General features: G+C 36.8%; 2 protein-coding genes across 16 annotated transcripts in view; one reads left to right on the top strand and one right to left on the bottom strand.

Moving 5' to 3' along the window:
• The window catches only part of sdccag8 (SHH signaling and ciliogenesis regulator sdccag8), a 327,951-nt gene extending 317,777 nt beyond the window's left edge, over positions 1-10,174 (top strand). For all 5 annotated transcript variants that reach the window (XM_080200751.1, XM_080200752.1, XM_080200753.1 and 2 more), the window contains one exon: positions 3,830-10,174. Coding sequence is in view for 1 of the 5 variants with exons in the window: in XM_080200753.1 (XP_080056879.1) it covers positions 3,830-3,911 (82 nt within the window). In the remaining 4 variants the exon portion in view is untranslated. The remainder of the gene's footprint in view (positions 1-3,829) is intronic.
• Positions 9,250-19,735, bottom strand: part of LOC145351115 (RAC-gamma serine/threonine-protein kinase) — a 317,330-nt gene continuing 306,844 nt past the window's right edge. For all 11 annotated transcript variants that reach the window (XM_080200758.1, XM_080200759.1, XM_080200757.1 and 8 more), the window contains 2 exons: positions 18,537-18,639; positions 9,250-11,218 (listed from right to left, as the gene is read on the bottom strand). In XM_080200758.1, coding sequence (XP_080056884.1) covers positions 11,133-11,218; positions 18,537-18,639 — 189 coding nt within the window. In that variant the 3' untranslated portion in view covers positions 9,250-11,132. The remainder of the gene's footprint in view (positions 11,219-18,536; positions 18,640-19,735) is intronic.

Raw genomic sequence — 19,735 nt, forward strand, 5'->3', positions numbered from 1 at the left:
GCACAACTGAGCAATGACAAAGATATTCTATTATTGGTATTCAGTTGGCAAGGTGATTGAACTGCTGGTTCTGTTTTGACTGTTAAATCAATCAGATGTTTGATTATAGGCAGGAGAAACAAATGATCCCTCACCCTTAATCTGAAAAGAGACCATAGGCAGAAAAGCTGAGAAAGGTGGTAAATCTTTCTATTGCTGGCCCTCAAGTTGGCTACAAGTTCCTTTGCAAAAGGTACAGTCCATAAGAGATTCCCTGCTGACCCATAGCTTGCTGAGATTGTTGTTCATTCACTGGCAGGTGTCTGCTAAGACACAGAAGTAACTGGTAGCATATTAGTGAGTGCAGGCAGTCTGCCCATGGTACCTGCTACTTGTACTGACATGGCTTCTTTCAACTTGTATAATTTCAATCATATTTGAAACAAGCCAACTTAGTGACATGACTGGGCTCTAAAATTTGTACTTGGATGTCTTGTCACTTAGACAAGTGTAGTTGTGTGTTTTTTAAATTTCAAGCTGTGTTCTAATCCCGTAAATATTTCAATTAGCTTTCTGGCAATTTTGGATATTTTACTTATAGTCTCAATGTAAACATTCCTTACTGTGCATGGGATACAAACAAATGTCAAGATAATTTAAAGAGAGCACTAAAAGGGCAGTGGAAAAATGAAAATATTCCATCTAGCCCTTTAAGAACTCTATCACATGTAGCTTTCCTTTTCATCCATGACATTTGGCCAAACAAATTGTATGGCATGATCCAAGTCAGCTGTGCTTTATTAACACTAATTGATTATAATATTTAAGTTAAGCTCTTGCACAATTTCTGTAAGAGAACCTTGGGCTGATTGAAAGATTGTATGCTTTGTGAATCAAGTGGCGGGCCTGCAAAAAAAAGGGTTCCCTGCCGGATATTCCATTGCCAATTGGGATCAAGCCAACAGATGGAAAAGATACTCTATCCTATCTGCATCCTGTTAAATAGGGCTATAACACTTCTTCAGTTGACATAGATATGTTGTACCCCTCCATAGTAAAAATGTAAGCTTATTTTTCTTGATTTTTGCAGATAAGTTAGCTTTTATTGATATCTTCACTTTGTTCATTTCCGTATAGATCAGATATGACTGTAGAACTTTTATATACCTGCAGATACAAATTAGCTATGTGGCCATTGCTTGACTTTCAGATCGAGATATCACTAAGCTTTCAAGATGGTGTAACAGAGGAAGTCAACTTCACAGAATCAATAAGCTGACTCATACATTTCATCAAGTATTGTTTTTGCATCGCTTCATTGCTCTTACAAAGCAGATACGGTGCAATACTTACCTGTTAGACAGCAATGAAGAACATGCGTTGTAAAGTTACCTAAAACAGTGGTGGGCAACCTGTAACCAGAGGCCCACAAAACATTTTGTTGACAGTGGTCCACACAGAGTTAACACATTCTGCTGATTTCTGTCCAAGTAATTTTTCTCCTATCATTTTGGCTGGTGATATGCACAAAAAACAAGGGTCAAGTGAAGTAAGATGCTGATTGCACACAACATTGACAGCGAGAGCCGTGTTCCCTCTGCATACAAAGAGTAAATATTTATTTTGTTTTTACCATTTGAAGGTGATAGTTCTATTACCATATTTCTAACTTCTGAAATATCGTGTGTGTTAAACGTATTTAATCTAACTCATGGAGTCATGGTTAGTGAGCATGCCCAATTTCAATCTTTGGCCCACTGAGATGAACAAAGGCCACTAATGCAGCCCCTCACTATCTTAGATTACCTATCACTGCAGTATGTAGCTACAATTCTTAAAGTGAATGGGTTATGTCTGATACAAATCTATAGATCCGTTTTATTTTATATATAATTTGATTTTTTTTTGCTAAATTGATGCAGAATGAGTGTCATTTAGTTGTGAGAGCTTTGTCAGTCCATTATTGCAAAATACAGGTAGCAATTTAATTTAATAGAAGCTGAGGTGACTGATGTCACAATCAATGGGTTGATTAATGAAAATAATGAAATTATTGCTTTCTGTAACACTGATAATTCTTAGGTTTTAAACATATAGAATTATTATGGAATTCAGAGAGGATCTAACCATGTTCTCCTGATATTGAATGGCATTACAATTGTTGAATCCCCCATTATTAAAATCCTGGCAGGAGTTACTTTTGACCGGAAACTGAACTGGACTAGCTATATAAATATTGTAACAAGAAGTTGAAGATTGGGAATTCACCTTCTGATCCCCAAAGCACATCAACCATCAACAAGGCATAAGTCAGGAGTGTGATGGAATACTCTCCTCTTGCCTGGATGAGTGTGGCTGCAACAACACTCAAAAAGCTTGACAGCAGCCAAGATAAAATCGGTCCACTTGATCAGTACCCCACCTACTGATTTCATTCTTCCACCACCAATGCACAGTGGCAGCAGTGTGTGCTATATACAAAATGTACAGCAGCAAATTACCATGGCTCCTTTGATAGCTTCTTCCAATGCCTACCACCTAGAAGGACAACCTTTCCCCAAGGGAAACAATGCATATGAAAGTTTCCTCCAAACCAGGTACCATTCCACCTTGGAACTACAGAATCACTCCTTCACTCTTCACTGGTTCAAAATCCTAGAACTCCCTGCATAACTACACCAAGCGTACGCACTACCACCTTCTCAAAGGCAATGAGGGATGGTCAGCAAATGCTGGCGTAGCCAGCAACACCTGCATTCCATGAATTAAAATATGTATTAACTGCATTTTTAATACATCTGTAACATACAGTGGTGTTACAGACTACATCATCATCATCACTTTGCAAAATATATATGGGTATACAAAGTCAAAAAGTGAAGAAATATCAATTTTAGTTGTTAGAATGCAGCTAGACCAAAACTATTCCTTGCTACATTTGTACAGTTCCACCTGGGCTATCTGACATTTCACCTAAAGTGCGGACGTGCACTTTCCATTGAGGATCGCTGCATATTGATCAAAAGCTGGGAATCCTGATTAACCCGTGGGGATGAGGTTAATTGCATGATCCTCAGTGGTGGAAATTGGGACTTACAGCTGCCTTAGTGAAAATATTTATATGAAGCCTGCAGCCCTACCAAATTCCTAACTGCTAGTTGATCCACTCATTTACTACTGTTCTCTAGGCATATCAATACTACTTCTTTGTTTGGTCTTTTCAAACTACATTTGATGTTTTAGTTAGTTGTTTTCCAGGATATTCTATTGAATTAAAAATAATGTACGCTTTACCGAAATGCATTGCTAGACTATTTTCTAAAACAGCCTGGCACAATTTAATGAAGTGGACAGGATTGAATGGTTTTCTCATGTTATCCGCCCTATCGAGCAGAGTCCACTTCCTGTTTTGCACAGCTGCACAATCTGATGTGAACCAAACTGGTCACAGTAAACAACATTTGGTATGAAGCTTATTTCTTCTTTCCTAGAAACAGGAAGTTCAACAAAATGTGGCTGAAATGAATTTCTGTCACTCTGTGACTTCACTACTTCGAATAACAGAGTCATTCGCTTATCGAAACTCATTTTCAAACGCAAAGGTTACTTATACGCTACAGATTTATTCAAGTGAAGATGAAAATCACTAGCATGACCCACTCTTTTTCATAGGGTGGTCTGCAAGAGACTAAAATGAGAGGTTTTTGTGAAACACTTGTTTACTGGAGCAGCTATTCTAACCACTGGTGAAATTCTAAGAATCTAGCAGATGTGAGAAATAGTGCAGTTAATAAAGGCCTATTTGCTGAAAACTAGATCTAAAATATCTATTTTCTGCCTCCCTTTTCAGCCTCCTCTTATGTCGTAAGAGCAGCGGACCAACAAATGATCAACTGGACGCCAGCCTGCAACAATATAAAAAATCATTTTAATTGATTAGTTTTGTACATATTTTTGATATCATACGATTAAATACAGGTATACTGTGATTATAAAAAGGTCAAGCATGGCCATCTCATATATGTGTACTGCTATCATGGTGAGGTTTAATTTGCTCTTCAACATTATTAGATTACAACTTTTGTTTGTACATGAGAATCACTATTGCAAGTGGTCCAAATGCTTGACTTAAGTTGAAGGGAAACATGTTCCCATCTTGTTCAGTCTCATCTAGTGGCGTTGCTTGAAGTGATGCACATGATTTTATAAAAATGTTTCTTTGCTTCTGCCTTATATCACTTTATAATAGTCAATGATCCAGTTTAAAAGTAGATTTTGCTGAGTCCATAGCAGCAAATATAAGCAGCAATATTTGGTTTCAAAAATGACAGCCTAACTCTGCACACACGAGCTTTTTATTATGTTTACCAGTTGTGTGACATTTGACCTGGATTTCACAGACAACTTGATATCAGCCTTCTTCAGTATTTTGTTTCTGTACTGAAAAGATATTTATGTAAACCAATACCTGTATAAATTATTTCATACATTTATCTCAATTGAAAGCCAGCTGTGAACTTTGAGATGCTATCAATTCAAAATGTATGCAAAAGGTGATAACTATTTTGATGTTTACGTTAAAATATATTTTCCTACAAGCTCTCTAAATGAGTACCCTTCATTCTTGTGTATACCCCGATGTAGAATGTTGCTCTGATATAGAATATTTTTGCACTTTTCATTTTACCTTTTCACATTATCAAGACTCAATAAAATGTTTGTTATTCCCATTTCCCTATTTTACATGCAGACATTTCCCAAATTATTTTCTTGTATCTGGATAAATATGAAAGTACCATTTCTGTAAAAATAATAACTCTTTCCATTGTTTGATTTAATCTGCATACAGAAATCGTAGTAATGCAGGTAGCATTCATCACCTCATTTTCCTTTCACAATCATAACTTTTTGGCTCAGTCTACTTTTTTTAAAATTAGAAATAAAATGTCAAATAATTGATGAATGGCAAATGTGACACCCACTTTCAAAGGATCCTGCATTCCCCTCAGGATCAGCTGTTATAGCAGTTAACTTTTCTTTGGTAAACTACCCGAGTAATGTGAGATGAAGCGATCAAAGTACTTGGAGAGAAACAAGCTACTTGGAATCTGAAAGGCATGTTTGACAAATTACAGAATTAGCAGATGAAGAAACTGCAATGGAGATTGTTTTATGGCTTTTCAAATCCATTTGATGGCATCAAGAGGAATGCAGCCACATGGACATGTTGCTATTTGGAGGGCTGAAAGAAAAGTGTGGGGTTAAAAAGACACCTTCTGGGCAGTAAGGAACTGGTAAGTGAAAGGAGGCATTTCACAAGGCAGTCACCCAATCTGCATTTGATTTCTTCATTGTGGAGGAGACTGCATTATAAGCAGCGAATACAATATAATAGTTGAAAGTAGTACAAGTAAATCACTTTCACCTGGACGATGTGTTTGGGCCCTTGGACATTGAGAAGGAGTGAAGTCAACGAAACGCATTGCAGATTATCACTTTTACACACCCATGGGCCAGTTCAAGTTGGAATACTGTTTTAGTTACCACATTAAAGGAAGGATCAAGGGAAATAGTGCAGTGGGAGTTTACAACAGGGATTACGGATCACATTATCAAAATAGACTTCAGAAGTCGGAGCTTTCCATTTTCATTAACAGAAGAGTTAAGGGAATGACCTAGTAGACTATTTCCAAGATTGTTAAATTTTGTAACATTAATAGTAATGCATTGTTATCACCAGCTGCGATAAGTTATGCTAATATTTATTCTCTATTGTAAATGACATTATAGGCACTATCTACCTGACAGTAGATAAAGTTAATGAAGTATTCTTCAGCTGCCACTAGAGGCTCCTATACATATTATATCCAAGCTTGAAAGTGGCAGTGACATATCTACACATTCTGTCTTGAATCCTCCCATTTCTGATCTATATGCTGCCTCTCAGCAACAAAGACATGTCAGATCCCGTATCTACGCTGACGCTACCCAGCCCTAGTTTACTATCACTTCTCTCAACCACATAGCATCCTGCACCACAACGTAATGGATATATTACAGAGCAAAAACTGCTCTGATGCATCAATTAAATCATTTGAACACAGTTGGACAAATTGCTGTACTGAAGATTACTGGATTAATATAAACCAAAAGTATTAAAATGTCAACCAAAATAACGAATATAGGAATACTTAACCCATTTTATGTAACAATTAGTCTTTTGCACATATATACTCAGAAATACATCCAGGTATTCTAAATAAAAGGGTCTAAGACAAATTTATTCAACTGTAGTTTTCAATTAACATCTTTTGCAGAAAGTCTTGAAAACAATCTTTAGAGATCTCATGGTGAATACTTTAGAGATATCACAGCCAATTAGCAAGGATTCAGGAACTGAAGACCAATATTGACATCTAATGAATGAGGAATTCAAATGATAGATCCCTGGTTTAGAAAATATTCCAAATCTATTCTTAACTATTAAGGTAAACACTCAAAATGGGAGGCAATGTATATTTTGGAACAATTGAATTTTGAGATAACTTACAAGGTTAACTCAAGTCATGATCTTTGCACGTTTTTCTGCTTCTAATATATACCAGTCAATTTCCTATGATATTGTCAAATTCAAAGGTGGTCTTCAAGGGAAGGATGACCAGGGAACATGGATGTAATTTAATTTCAATTTACAAGTCATAACCCATATTTTTATTCTCATGATTTAAAATAGTAACACTAAAAATAAAGTTATGGCAACTGCATCATGAAGAGTTGAGTTTGCATAGGTCATTCTGTTACAAATGTGGAAAATGATGCAGATATAATTGATATCTTTCTCTACATAAACACACACACGTCAATTTTTTGTAGCATTGCAACAATGTTGCACATAGTTCAAATGAGGCAGTCAGAAAGTTAGAGAGATAACACAGTGCCAATTTTAAAGCCACACATTTCATCCCTATTTTGATGTACTTTTATTTGATAAATAATTAAGGAAAAGAAGAACTTGCATTTATATGTCATATTTCACAACCTCAGCAAATCCCAAAATGCATTATAGTCAACGTACTCAAATGTAATCACTCTTGTAATGTAGGAGACAATTTACAGCCCTTCAAGAAACAGAGCATAACATTGGTTGGAGTGTAGACATTTTGCTACAATAGCGGCTGAGGAGCCAACAGACAAAACTGAACAGCTTCAGTGTCATTGGCAGGTGGGTGTGTTCACAGCATAAGATTACATGAGCAATTTCTATTATAAACATTAACATAGATATTTAGATGGGCAAATTAACATAGGAAGTTCTTGCAGATGTGAGATTTTTATGACTATTGATAAAATTACCACATATAAATAGCAACTCTGAACCTGATACTCAAGGCAGGACAAAAAATAAAACAATCAAATTCAAAAGGAATAGTCCCTTTCTACACTTGATTCCTTACCTGAGCTGGAGTTGTGCCTACTATGACTCATTTGTGCCTGGAAAAATGTAGTTTGGATATCCTCTGGTAAAGATGAACCTAATTTTGGTGAGTGTGCAAAAGAGTTTATACTTGCAAGAATTATGTGGCACAGAAAATGAACAAGTACAGGGGGAAATTCAGCCTTAAAAAGTATCCCTGGCCCTCTGAATTTTGAAACTAATTGTGCCAGCATCAAAATAGCAGAAAATAAAATGCTGACGATGAGGTTAGCATTAGTCAGTCAGTACCAAGGTATAGCAAATATTGACATTAATGTGTTAATTATAAAAAAACTAAACTCATATTTGAAGTGAAAAGCTTTGAAAAAATTACACAAAGTGCTAAACTACAGCAAAATAAATGATAAATGTCAGAATTAAACTCCTGTTTTGTATGGGCACTTGATCATTATGGCCAATGACTGGAGAGGAAATACAGATGCAGTTTAAAACAGCCCTTCATACAACAGAGATGGGGGGAGGGGCAGAAAGAACACTGTCAACACTTACACAAAGCTCTGAGGGGACAGTTTGAGAATGAACATTCCCTTCACCTGTGGAGTAATTGGTGTGTGTAAAAACACTAAAGAATGAATTAGAGAGCGTCCATAGCACATTTTATGGTTGAAACAGTGGTATTGGGAGGGCGGAGGGGGAATGAAAATATACTCAATTATGAAGAGCTTCCATTTAACAAAGTATCAAATATATCATGATAGATGGTTTTGTGAATTTGGCACCAACCACACTTAGCCATATTGAACAAAGAGCACCAAGTATAATTCCTCATTTATGCTGAGTTGGGCCTGAACAGCTAGGATGCCAAATTCAGCTTCAGTACCATTAGCTAGGGATGAAAGAAAAAAGTAGAGTATTACCACTTCTAGCCATAGATTTGGATGAACTCAGGTCTTAGGTTCTCAATGGTTTTAATTACATCAAAACTCGTATAAGTTCACATCCCAATAAAAGCTTGCTGGCACTCTCAGTAGGGTGAGAGTCGAGAAAGGGGACTTTGAGTTGGGAGAAGGGGAAATTGTAGAAAATAATATGCAAAACTTAATACCCATTCATCAGAAACAGAATCAGTATTTGCAAGATTAGCAATCTATAATGTGTGACAAAATACATAATTATTAGTATTGATCTTAGCACAATTCAAATTTAAGATCTAAAGAAACAGAGAGAACTTCATTAAGTTAAACAGGCCTCTACATGGTAAAAATAAAATCTACAGGTCTACATAGCCAGTAAAACAAAGTAATTGAACATTTATAGAAAATAATCTTATGCTTTATGTATGACTGGAATATACAAACAGATATCACCCCAACCTCACTCAGCTATTTACAAAGACACTGCAGCGCTAACATGGCAATGACATTCGCCGAACAGTATTTTAATTCCCCTGCAGTAATTACATGGTTTATGACCTGATATACTATTGCATCAACCTACATCATTACAACAATAAAATGTTTGATTTAGAGATTTGATTACGTAAAGACTACAATATAGCTGAATAAAGAGAATAGCAGCTTTTTTTCTCTTGACAAACTGCTAAAACAATGAAAAAATGCAAAATCTAATTTGCAATTTAAAATAATAAATCTTAAAAAACTTGTATTCAATTGAATTTGGAATCAAAATAAAATTTTGTTAGCAGCCCTAGAAATATGTTACAGTATTTTATCGATCAATGTTCAATATGCTATTTTAAAAAGATTTTCCCAACTGGTCCAAGGCAAATTTCATATACTACTGCCAAACAGACATACACAAGGTAAACAACCAAATTAGTAAGTAGTAAGACTACACAACCCAGTAGCGGATTGATGTAGTGCTTTATTTAAGCAGTCTGTAAGAAGGAAAATAATGTGCATCCCTATCATATACATTTATGTGTAAAAATACTAAGGATGTACAGTGTACAAAAACATTTTGTTGCAGTTTTTCACATCCTTGTGGGTCTTATACTTAAGGAAATAAACAGTTAAATTTTACCAACAGTAATACAGTTCACTAAGGTTCTTAGTCCCTTCTGCTTACAATCCTTAACCATATGACTAGATCTTTATGCATTTAATGACAGAACTAGCAAAGGTCAAGAACTTTCACAAATCCTAGGCTACACAGAGGCAAAATTAATGACCAATTTAAGAATTTAAAATAAATACTTTACATCTTTTTCATGCTCATCTGTAATACACTACTAGTAGCAGATACAGGAAGTTCTATTTTTAGACAGTACAAATAGTAGCAGCAAAGTGTGTACATTGAGGTGTAATATATAGACCCTGCAGTTAGTAGAGGACCCCACCTTGTCACCTTGCCAGTATACTGTAGTAGCAATGCATTGCCTCAACAAGGAGTGGTAAACCTTGTGAAGCTGCAAATAAGGTGAATACATGTGTTATAGTCATAAAAGCATTTAGATTCAAAATGCCACAGGAATGTGACAACAAATGGATTAGTGTTAAAGCAAAGCTATGGAATCTTGACAATCAAATAGGAATGGCCTGTTGCCCAAAGATGGCTGCAGTACACGAGGGCATACTCAGTCAGGAAAGGTAATTTCAGACTTAATCCTTAAAGATCTAGACTTTGCACAGTAAATATATGAAAGCCAGTAAGCTAAGCAAAGTACAAAACCTTATGGATTGACAGTTTGAAAAACCTTGTACAAAAAAAAACTAGCACTGTAAAGTTGGTCAGCCACCATCTATAAGCTTCCAGTAATAACTGTTCACTGATGGTGTAACTTATCTGACACAAACAAACGATCATTACAACTAAAAATAAATACTACATTTAACATGTGTACATTCAAAATCAACATCAGAAAAAAATAGCTAGTCCACAAGTTTACAGGCAAACATTACTGTTTACCAACCAAGGCTAGGTGGCATGAATACTATACTCACATAAATTTGGTGATAATCATAAATCTGAACATTATGCCTGTCTATATTCTTCAGCCATCATAAAACAAATACAGGCAGAGGTGTGGAGTATCAAAAGTTGTGAAAAAATCTGCGATTGCACTTGATAAGTCTATAACAAGTTTTCTGGGCTGACTAAACTTGAGCCTTCAGGTACATGGGTTGGTACTAACTTTAACATTGACAGGGATTGAGTCCTGGCAACTATCACAAATACCCATTTTCAGCCAGCTATTAACGACACCAGCTCATTTCTTCAGTGATATGTCTAACAAAAACCTTGCATACTTGCCATACATCACAAACAAATGCTTGCTATGAATAGCAGAAATTAATATAACAAAAGGTACACAAGTTGCATCAGGTGCTTAAATTTCATTTTTTATCATTATTGTGAAATTTTGTCAAATGCCTTCTTCAGCCTCTATTAAAATTCTGTTCCATTTACAGGCTGAAATGCATAAGTGCTGCATCATGTACAATACATCCTATTAGGACTTCATATGTTTAAAAATACTCTTTGCAGGACATTATGTCAAAATAGTAGGAGGTAACAGCTTGAATCTTCAGACTGACATTTAGATTCATGCAAAAAACATTCAACTTGAAATGATTCCTGAAGATGCCCTGCCTCTGAAATCAAGTATAGCTCAAACTCTTATATTGTTCAGGAATGATTTCCAGTGATACACCATGACGACAGCTGAGCAGCAAAAAAACAGAAAAGACTTGACGTCCTATTCTCTTCCACTCGCAGAGTATGAGAACTGGGGGAAATGAGGCCGTCTTTCATTGTCCATGCAATCCATACCATCCTCATCATCTATGATGAAACAAAGATTGTTATATTTCAGACAATTATTTCACAATAGATCTTATCTTAGCAAAGTTATCTTTAGAAGTTGCAGTTTTTTAAAGCATTTCTTGAAACTGAATTGTTTAGGGTTCTGCTCCCTTTATGATTTTATATCCCACAGGCCATGTTAAAAAGTATTCCAGTAAGCTGCACCAATTAACCAATACAACTGCCAGTTTTAGTTATATATTAAAACAATTCAATAACAATTAGGAATAGAAAATACTTATTGAACCATAATGAGAATCCTTAAGAACCTGCATGTTTACATGAATAGAAAATGTTCATTACATCCAATTTCCCAGGCACAATATAGCACAACATTTGGTTATTACAGCTAATAGGCTAACACATAATTATATGCACAGAGTCAGATTTTCAAGCTTTTAATGACAGTAACAGAGGTAAAGATATAATAAGAGATAAAAGGACTAATGAATATATCCATTTTTATTTGTGCCACTGCAACCATCAACAGTGTCTGAAATTTAGCATTTGTTTTACAATCACAATGAACAAACATGCACACTTTGGTACAAATTGGGGATTTACATTAACACTAAAAATAAATTACTCTGTGATAACTATGTAGCTGTTTCTAACTTAACAGCACGTTTGATGCATTTTTGAAGGAAAGGTTTGATGTAGTAAGTTTTGACAATTCTTCAAAAGGAAGCCAAGACAATGGTGATGAGGATAAAAATAACAGGTGCCCTTCCTTTGACTCCTTGAGTTACACATACAAAACTGCTTCTGTATTCAATCTTTGCTCTCAATTGTTTGAATTTTAGCAGTGAAGTGCCACTCTTAGAAGATTGTTGCACGTGGTTCAGGGTGCTATTCAGCTTCTCTCCGAAAAGGAAGGAAGTGATTCTGGAAATAAATGTTGCTACAGTATTTGAAGATAAGTTTGCTAACATGTATGTAATGCCAAATTTTTTTTTAAAATCAGAACAGTTTTTACCTTTTCCTAAAATTCTAAGTCACAGAAGCAGATGGACAAATATATTTGTCTACCACTTTAAGTTTGAGCTTGAATTGACATGTCGCAAAGAACTGATACAAAAAACATGACTGAAATAGACGGTAGTAATATTGGAATTAATATACTTGATCATCTTATTCCTTCAGTGTGTTGATTCTAATGTTAACTGTTGTTTCATCATCACTGCAGTTACACTTTCATTCAACTGCTGCTTGATGGATACTTTCATTACACTGGGTCAGCAGCAGATACAATTCTTCGAGGTTAATTACCACGTTGAAATGAAATCCTGCATCAATGAGGCAACTTCTTTTCCCATTAGTTGCTGTAGGGCATGGAATTTTCAGGCAAGTTTTGTGGCAAACAAAACAAATCTCTTTTACACTACTACGAAATAAACTGGTACATGTTGCCAGCCAAAATCAGAAATATGGAACTGAGCCACCGAGGTATGTGTACTATTAGTGCAAGGGCAATGATTTGTCTTAACAGTGAAAAATACGCAAAATGAAGTTTTGTTATCCGTTGATTAACTAGTTGAAAGTCATAGCCCATGTCCTTGATGTTAAGGTAACAGAAATAAGTTTAAAATCTGAAACAACCCATTAGTTTCCACCAGAATGAATGGATCAATATAAATCAATTAATTTTAGTTCAACAAATCATACTTTAAATATTGTCCTTTAAGCCATGAACACCAAATCTGCAATTATTTGGGAATCTACTAGGCTGACCCCTTCCTGATAATTCTATTTTTACTAATCAGTGGAGCGGTATTTCATTTCCCTCAGGTGTACACAGAGATTAATCCTTTATTTCCTTATATAATAAGCTTAAGGTTTTTTTCCTGGAATTGTCCAAATATGCAATCAAAAATCCATATGAATGTTGTTACATGCCTGAGTTTAGTGTTCTCTACACCTGGCAGGGCATCTCAAATCTGCTGTTTACTTAGTGATTCATTCTTGAATCTGCTCAGAATAACTGACTACTTACTGCTTTAAGAAATTTTGGGCATTTATTTCACATAGTAATGGTAGTACAAATGCATAACACCAACTTAAAGATCTTAAACTGTGCATTTTGCTGCTATATTGAGATGGAACATTGCGTTTTGCATTATCTTTTATTATTTTACTTTATGAATTTTCACACACCTTCCTTTCTGGATTGGGGAGGAAAAAGTTAACCAGCTCCAAAAAATCTTTTTTTAAATTTATTCTTTTACACTGGCTAGGAGGCATTTATTGCCCATCCTTAATTGCCCTTTATCACCTTCTTACATCATGGCACAGTCCGCATACTGTAGGTACACCCACAGTGCAATTAGGAAGGGAGTTCCAGGATTTTGATCCAATGACAGTGAAGGAATGGCGATATAGTTCCAAGCCAGGGCATGGCATGTAATTTGGAAGGAAACTTGCATGCAGTGTACAAATGCATAGTCTGCTCCTGACATTCAATACAGTAAAGGTTGCCAGTTTAGAAGGGACTGTTGAAGGAACCTTGGCGTATCGCTGCAGTGCACCTTGTAAATTATACACATTGTTGCCATAAAGCATCAATGATAGAGAGTGAATGTTGAAGATGGTCGTTGCTGTGCCTGTCATGCAGGGCTGTTTTGTCCTTGATGGTGTTGAGCCTCACAGCACTAGGGACCTGGGTTCGATTCCCAGCTTGTCTGTGTAGAGTTTGCATGTTTTCCCCATGTCTGCATGGGTTTCGTCCAGGTGCTCCGGTTTCCTCCCACAGTCTGAAAGACATGCTGGTTAGGTGCACTGATCTGAACAGGTGCCAGAGTGTGGCACCTAAGGGAATTTCACAGTGTCAATGTGAAGCTTACTTGTGACTAATAAATAAATTTTACTTTTGAGTGCTGTTGAAGTTGCACACATAAAGGCAAGTGGAGAGTATTGCATCACATTCCTGACTTGTACCGTTAGATGGTGAACAGGCTTTGGAGAGTCCGGAGGTGAGTTACTCTCTGCAGAACCCCTAGCTATTGACGTGCTCTTGAAGCACGAGTATTCATCTTCCCAGTCCAGGTTTCAGTCAATGATAACCACCAGGATGTTGATAGCAGGGGATTCAGCAATGGTAATGCCATTGAATGGCAAAGGGAGATAGTTATATTCTTTCTTGGAGATGGTCATCGTCTGGCATTTGTGTAGTGCAAATGTTACTTGCCACTTATCAGTCCAAGCCTGAATGTTATCCGGTGTTGCTGCATATGGGAACAAACGTTTCATAATCTGAGGCGGCGTGAATGATACTAACACTGTGGGTTCATGAACATCCCACTAATGCCTTCATGATGGAGGCCCTAGGACATTACCCCTGAGGAACTCCTGCAGCAATACCCTGAACTGACATGATTGATCTCCAACAGCCTCAACAATCTTGCTTTGTACTAGATATAGCTCCAACCAGTGGAGAATTTTATCCCCGATTCCACTCCAATTTTGCTTGGGCTCCTTGATTCCACACTCAATCAAATGCTACTTTCATATAAGGGCAGTCAGTCTCACCTCGCACGAATTCAACTCTGTTGTCCATGTCTGAACCATGGCTGTGCATATGGACATACAAACTAGAAGTAGGCCACGTGACCTTTCAAACCTGCTTAGCCATTCAATAACATGGTTGATCGGATTGCACCAACTCCACATTCCTGCCTAACCTTGATAACCTTTCATCCCCATACTTATCAAGAAGCTACTGAGTTCAGCCTTAAAAATATTAAAAGACTCTGCTTCCTGCACTTTTGAGGAAGGGAATTCCAAAGACACTCAGTCCTCTGATGGAATTACATTTGCTTTTTTTTTCCAAATTTAATGGACCCTTTCCCAAAATCGAGAGAATTTTGGAAAAACCTGATTTACAGCTATTTCTGGGATGTTAGTTGTATCCTCAGTGAAGACTGATGCAAAATCCCAGTTCAATTCATCTACCAACTCCTTATTTTCCATTATTAATTCCCCAGACTCAATTTTCCTGGGATCAATGCTGATTTAATTAACTTTAAATATCTACAGAAACTCTCAACACATTTAAATATTTTCAGTTAGCTTTCATTTGTACTCCAATTTTTATTTCCTTGTCAATCTTTTCTGTTTTTTATACTCTGTCCAATCTCCTGACCTGCCACTATCTTTACGCAATTACATGCTTTTTGTGTGTTTGATACAGTCCTTAACATTTTTTTTTAAGTTAATCATAGAAGGTTGGTCCTGCCTTTAGAATTTTTCTCTTTGGAACATTTCTATTCTGTGTGTTCTTAAACGTCTATCACTGCTTCTCTTTTGACCTTTCTTTCCCTTAACATAACTTGTCAGTTCACTTTACCCAAATGTGCTTTCATGCCCTCTTAATTGCTCTTATTTAAGTTTAAAATACAAGCCTTTGGACCTACTGTTCTCTTCCTCAAACTGAATGTGAAATTTATTCATATTATGATCACAGCTACCCAGGGATGTTTCAATACGAGGTCATTAATCAACCCTATTTTGTTGCACACTACCAAGGTTAGTATAGCCTGTTCTCTGGTGGTGCCAGAGATGCCGTTCAAAAAACCATCCAAAAATATTCTATGAATTCCTCATCTAGGCTACTTTCGCCCATCTGATTTTCCCAATCTAAATGCAGATTTAAGTCCTCCCAGGTTATCACCAGACCTTTCTGACAAGGTCATATTATTTCTTCCTTTATACCCCACTCTACTATATGGTTACTGTTACAGGACTTGTACGTCACTGCCACAAGTGACTTCTTGCCTTTATTGCTTCTCATCACTTCCCAAAACATTTCCAACCCTGAATTCCTGAACTTGGGTCATTCCTCTCAAATATGCTAATACCATCATTAACTAACAGAATCGCACCTTTGTCACCTTTTCCTAGCTTCCTGTCCTTCCTAAACGTGACGCATGCTTCAATATTCAGGTCCCAATCTATGTCATCCTGTAGCCGTGTCTCTGTAATGCCTATCTAATGATATTTATATTTGTGTTCTCAGTTCATCTATTTTGTTTTGAATGCTGATACAGAGCTACAAAGCCTTTTGACCTTTTATTTTTATACTATCTAGCCTTATCTGCTGATTTACTCTTAGATTTGTACTCCCTGTCCTTTCCCGTCACGGTCTGTTTATCATTTTCCACATTAATATGTTTCTCTCTGTCTTGTTTTTAAGCTTACCACATTTCCCCAAATGTGATCCCTTGCCCCCCCACTGCAATTTAGTTTAAAACCCTCTCTATTTTCCTAGTTATGTTGCTCACTAGACCACTAGTCTCAGCACAGTTCAGGTGTATTCTGTCCCAGCTGTATAGCCTCCCCTTCCCTCAGTACTGGTGCCATTGCCCCACAACTAGAACCCTCTTCTCCCACACCAATTTTTGAGCCTGTAATGTTAGCTGAAATCTTTCACCATAATGTTTATTATCTTTATAGCAAGGGTTCAAATTCACACTTGTTGGTTCTTTAAAAACCAGCTGGTTTCAATTCTCCTTCACAGGTGGGAGCTCTAAGCCAAAGAAATGCTACAGATGTGTAGTCATAATTGTAATGCAAGAAACACAGCACAGCAAGGGCCACAAAACACTAACAAAGTATAGCAACCAGATAATCTATTAGCTACTGCATCAGCACAGCAGTGCAGCTGAGTTCAGACGTTTTTGTATGTGATTCCTGGTACCTTGTGCCATGTCACTTACCACTACTCATTCAAAATTATCCAGCCTTAGTAGAATGACATTAAAAGTTAAGTAGCTACATCATAAAAGTTAGATATAGCAAGAATATCAAAAGTTGATTCACTGTGGGATATTCTGCATATTTCAAGTCATATTTAGCCTTTTATATTCTTTCACAAAATTTTAATGCTTAATATAATTAGTGATTGAGCAGTGATCAGATTAACATGGGTTCCATAGGATACCTTTACGCAACTTCACGATCAATTGAAAAATGCAGATGAGTTCACCCAGCCATAATTTAAGAAAGCTCAACTCAAAATGTAATTGTAATTCTATATAATTAACAATTTACAAACAAAATAAAATGCTTTGCTGCAAGAGCATTAATTAACTGGTACATTTTAGATAATTTACTTTGATACAAAGCTTGTGTAATAAATTGATTTCCCCAAACAAAAGCCAATATGTAACTACAAATATGGCAACTATGGTAAATTTAAAGCAAATTACACCTAGATTTTCAAATATAATTTTTATTTAATCCAAATTTACCAACATGATGTTCTCTTACGTACAGATGCTGCAAACTCGCAGAATTTTATAGTCCTCCATTGATGAGTTTGTCAGCAGTGGGGCCTATAAAGTTCCTCACGTAGCCATCTTACCACCCACCCTTAATCTGCCTGCAATTTTACGTAGGGTTGGTGAGGCCTAGAACAGCCTGCCTGCGCTCATTCCATGCATGGCCCTTGAGTTGCCAACTAGCCACTAAACAGCTGCTTCCTGTATGGTTGCAATTTTGAATATGACAAGAAGAGTTCAGGGATTGGAAAAGGCACAGCAGGACACCCTTCATCAGTTTCTGTCAAGGGACCCCCGTCCAAATTGTGCACCTTCCCAGATGCTCCTCGTCCCCCCATCCCCGGATCTCTGGCAAAACCACCACACCTGGGGCCTGACCTCCCCATTGTGCCATAGGACACCCTCACACTTAATTGTTAGTGGACTACAGGACTTAGGATAGGGCACCATTTGTAGTCCAAGTCCTGGCCACTGCTGAGGTTACAGAGCTGCCAGTCAATCTGATTAGCTAGTAGCTCTCTGAGGTGGGACTTCTGCCTGTGTTTTTTGAGGAGAAGTGGGGGAGGAGTCCTGTCTTCAGCCAAGTCACATTCCCCAAAGTATTAAATGGCTATATGATTGCTGCGTTCACCAGGGATGCTTTACTTCTTTGGGTCGCAAGACAGGAAACACCACCATCTAAAAATTCCTACCCACAGAAATAAAATGTTTAGTTGTAAGTCTGGGTTACATGCTCCTGATCTTCCTGAAAGCTGGTCTAGAATATATCCATTTGCTATGCTCTTTTCACCACTATAGAGTGAAGCCAAAGATGGTAAATTGAATGCAGTATAAATATTACCTCAGTTTAGTAAATGGAGCTGGAAATGAAGTTCTAAAAGGCACAGTTTTCAGCAAGTTTAAGAGTTAATATCTTTGCAGAAAGGGCACATCCTTAGGCAGGGCCACATTTACAATCTAATGATGAGAGATGAAAAATACTGTTACACACAATGGTGAAAGAACTATTAATTGTTGCTTACATTTTTCAGGTGGAGTTATTGTAATGGTCTGAGCTGTGAACTCTTCATCAAAATACCTCGTGTCTGTCTCAGATGAAACTTGAGGCTTGAAAGGAGGCAAAAGCTGTAATGGCAGGAGCAAATAAAAAAGTTACAAATGATTATGGAGAGGACCAAGCATTTCTCTACTACTCAAATGATCATGGTTACTCAAATTTAAAATATTATGAATTGTTAAGATTTCAGTTAAGATCAGTAATTTTGAAATAAATCCTAAACCTCAGTTATTGTCTGAAAGGATAAAGCCACAAGGTTCAACTGTTTAAAACAGGAAATTTTAATATACAAGAAGTTAAACAAAGTAAGCACTAAATACCACCTTAGGTAACATTCTACAGTTTAAAACCAAAAAGCAACATAAATATGAATTAACAGGCAAATTGCAGTCACGCAGAAACTGTAAACTACAAATTGAATGGCCAAAAATGACGGATCTTATGACTTGGTTCAACAGTCTGCTCAGCCATAAAGTCCTTCAAATTCAGTCTTCCTTAGAGAATTTCAGCTTCTCTGCGAGGAACTAGCCTGATTCCCAGCTGACTGGTTTGGTTGTGTTCTACAAAGGGCATGCTCTTCACCAAAAATGCAGAACCTCCTCAACTTAGTCCAAACGGCATAGATCCAGATCCAATGTTATCTTCAAGTAACAGAAACACTTGCAACAATTCCATCTTTGTATATTTACCCTAGCTAGTCCCCCTGACACTAAGGATCAATTTAGCATGGCCAATCTACCTAACCCACACATCTTTGGAGATGTGAGAGGAAACCACCTATGGAGCTCAATGGCCCAGTACATCAATGGCTATGTTACTATGGCATGGACGATTTTCAAGCCTGTGTGAGAAAAACACCACACTGTTCTGCATTCATTACTGAGCCAAAATGACAAAGACCTTTGTTAAAAACACATGATTTTCAGATGAAGCAGACTTTGAGATTTTAGTGTACATGAAACAAACACAAAACAGTAAGCTTTTGTAACTAATCTAGCAATCTTGATTAGACAAAGGAAGGTTCTACCACATCAAATTCCTTCTTCTAATCGATTCCAAGATCCTACCCTAATAGAATTCAATTAAGCAGATCCACAGAAATTCTTAAAACTGTGACTTTGATTTTATGATGGAACTTTCAATAATCTATTTGAATCCTGATAA

Source organism: Carcharhinus amblyrhynchos, chromosome 12 (genome assembly GCF_965287045.1).
Source record: "Carcharhinus amblyrhynchos chromosome 12, sCarAmb.v2.hapA, whole genome shotgun sequence".
In the NCBI taxonomy this organism is placed as follows: domain Eukaryota; kingdom Metazoa; phylum Chordata; class Chondrichthyes; order Carcharhiniformes; family Carcharhinidae; genus Carcharhinus; species Carcharhinus amblyrhynchos.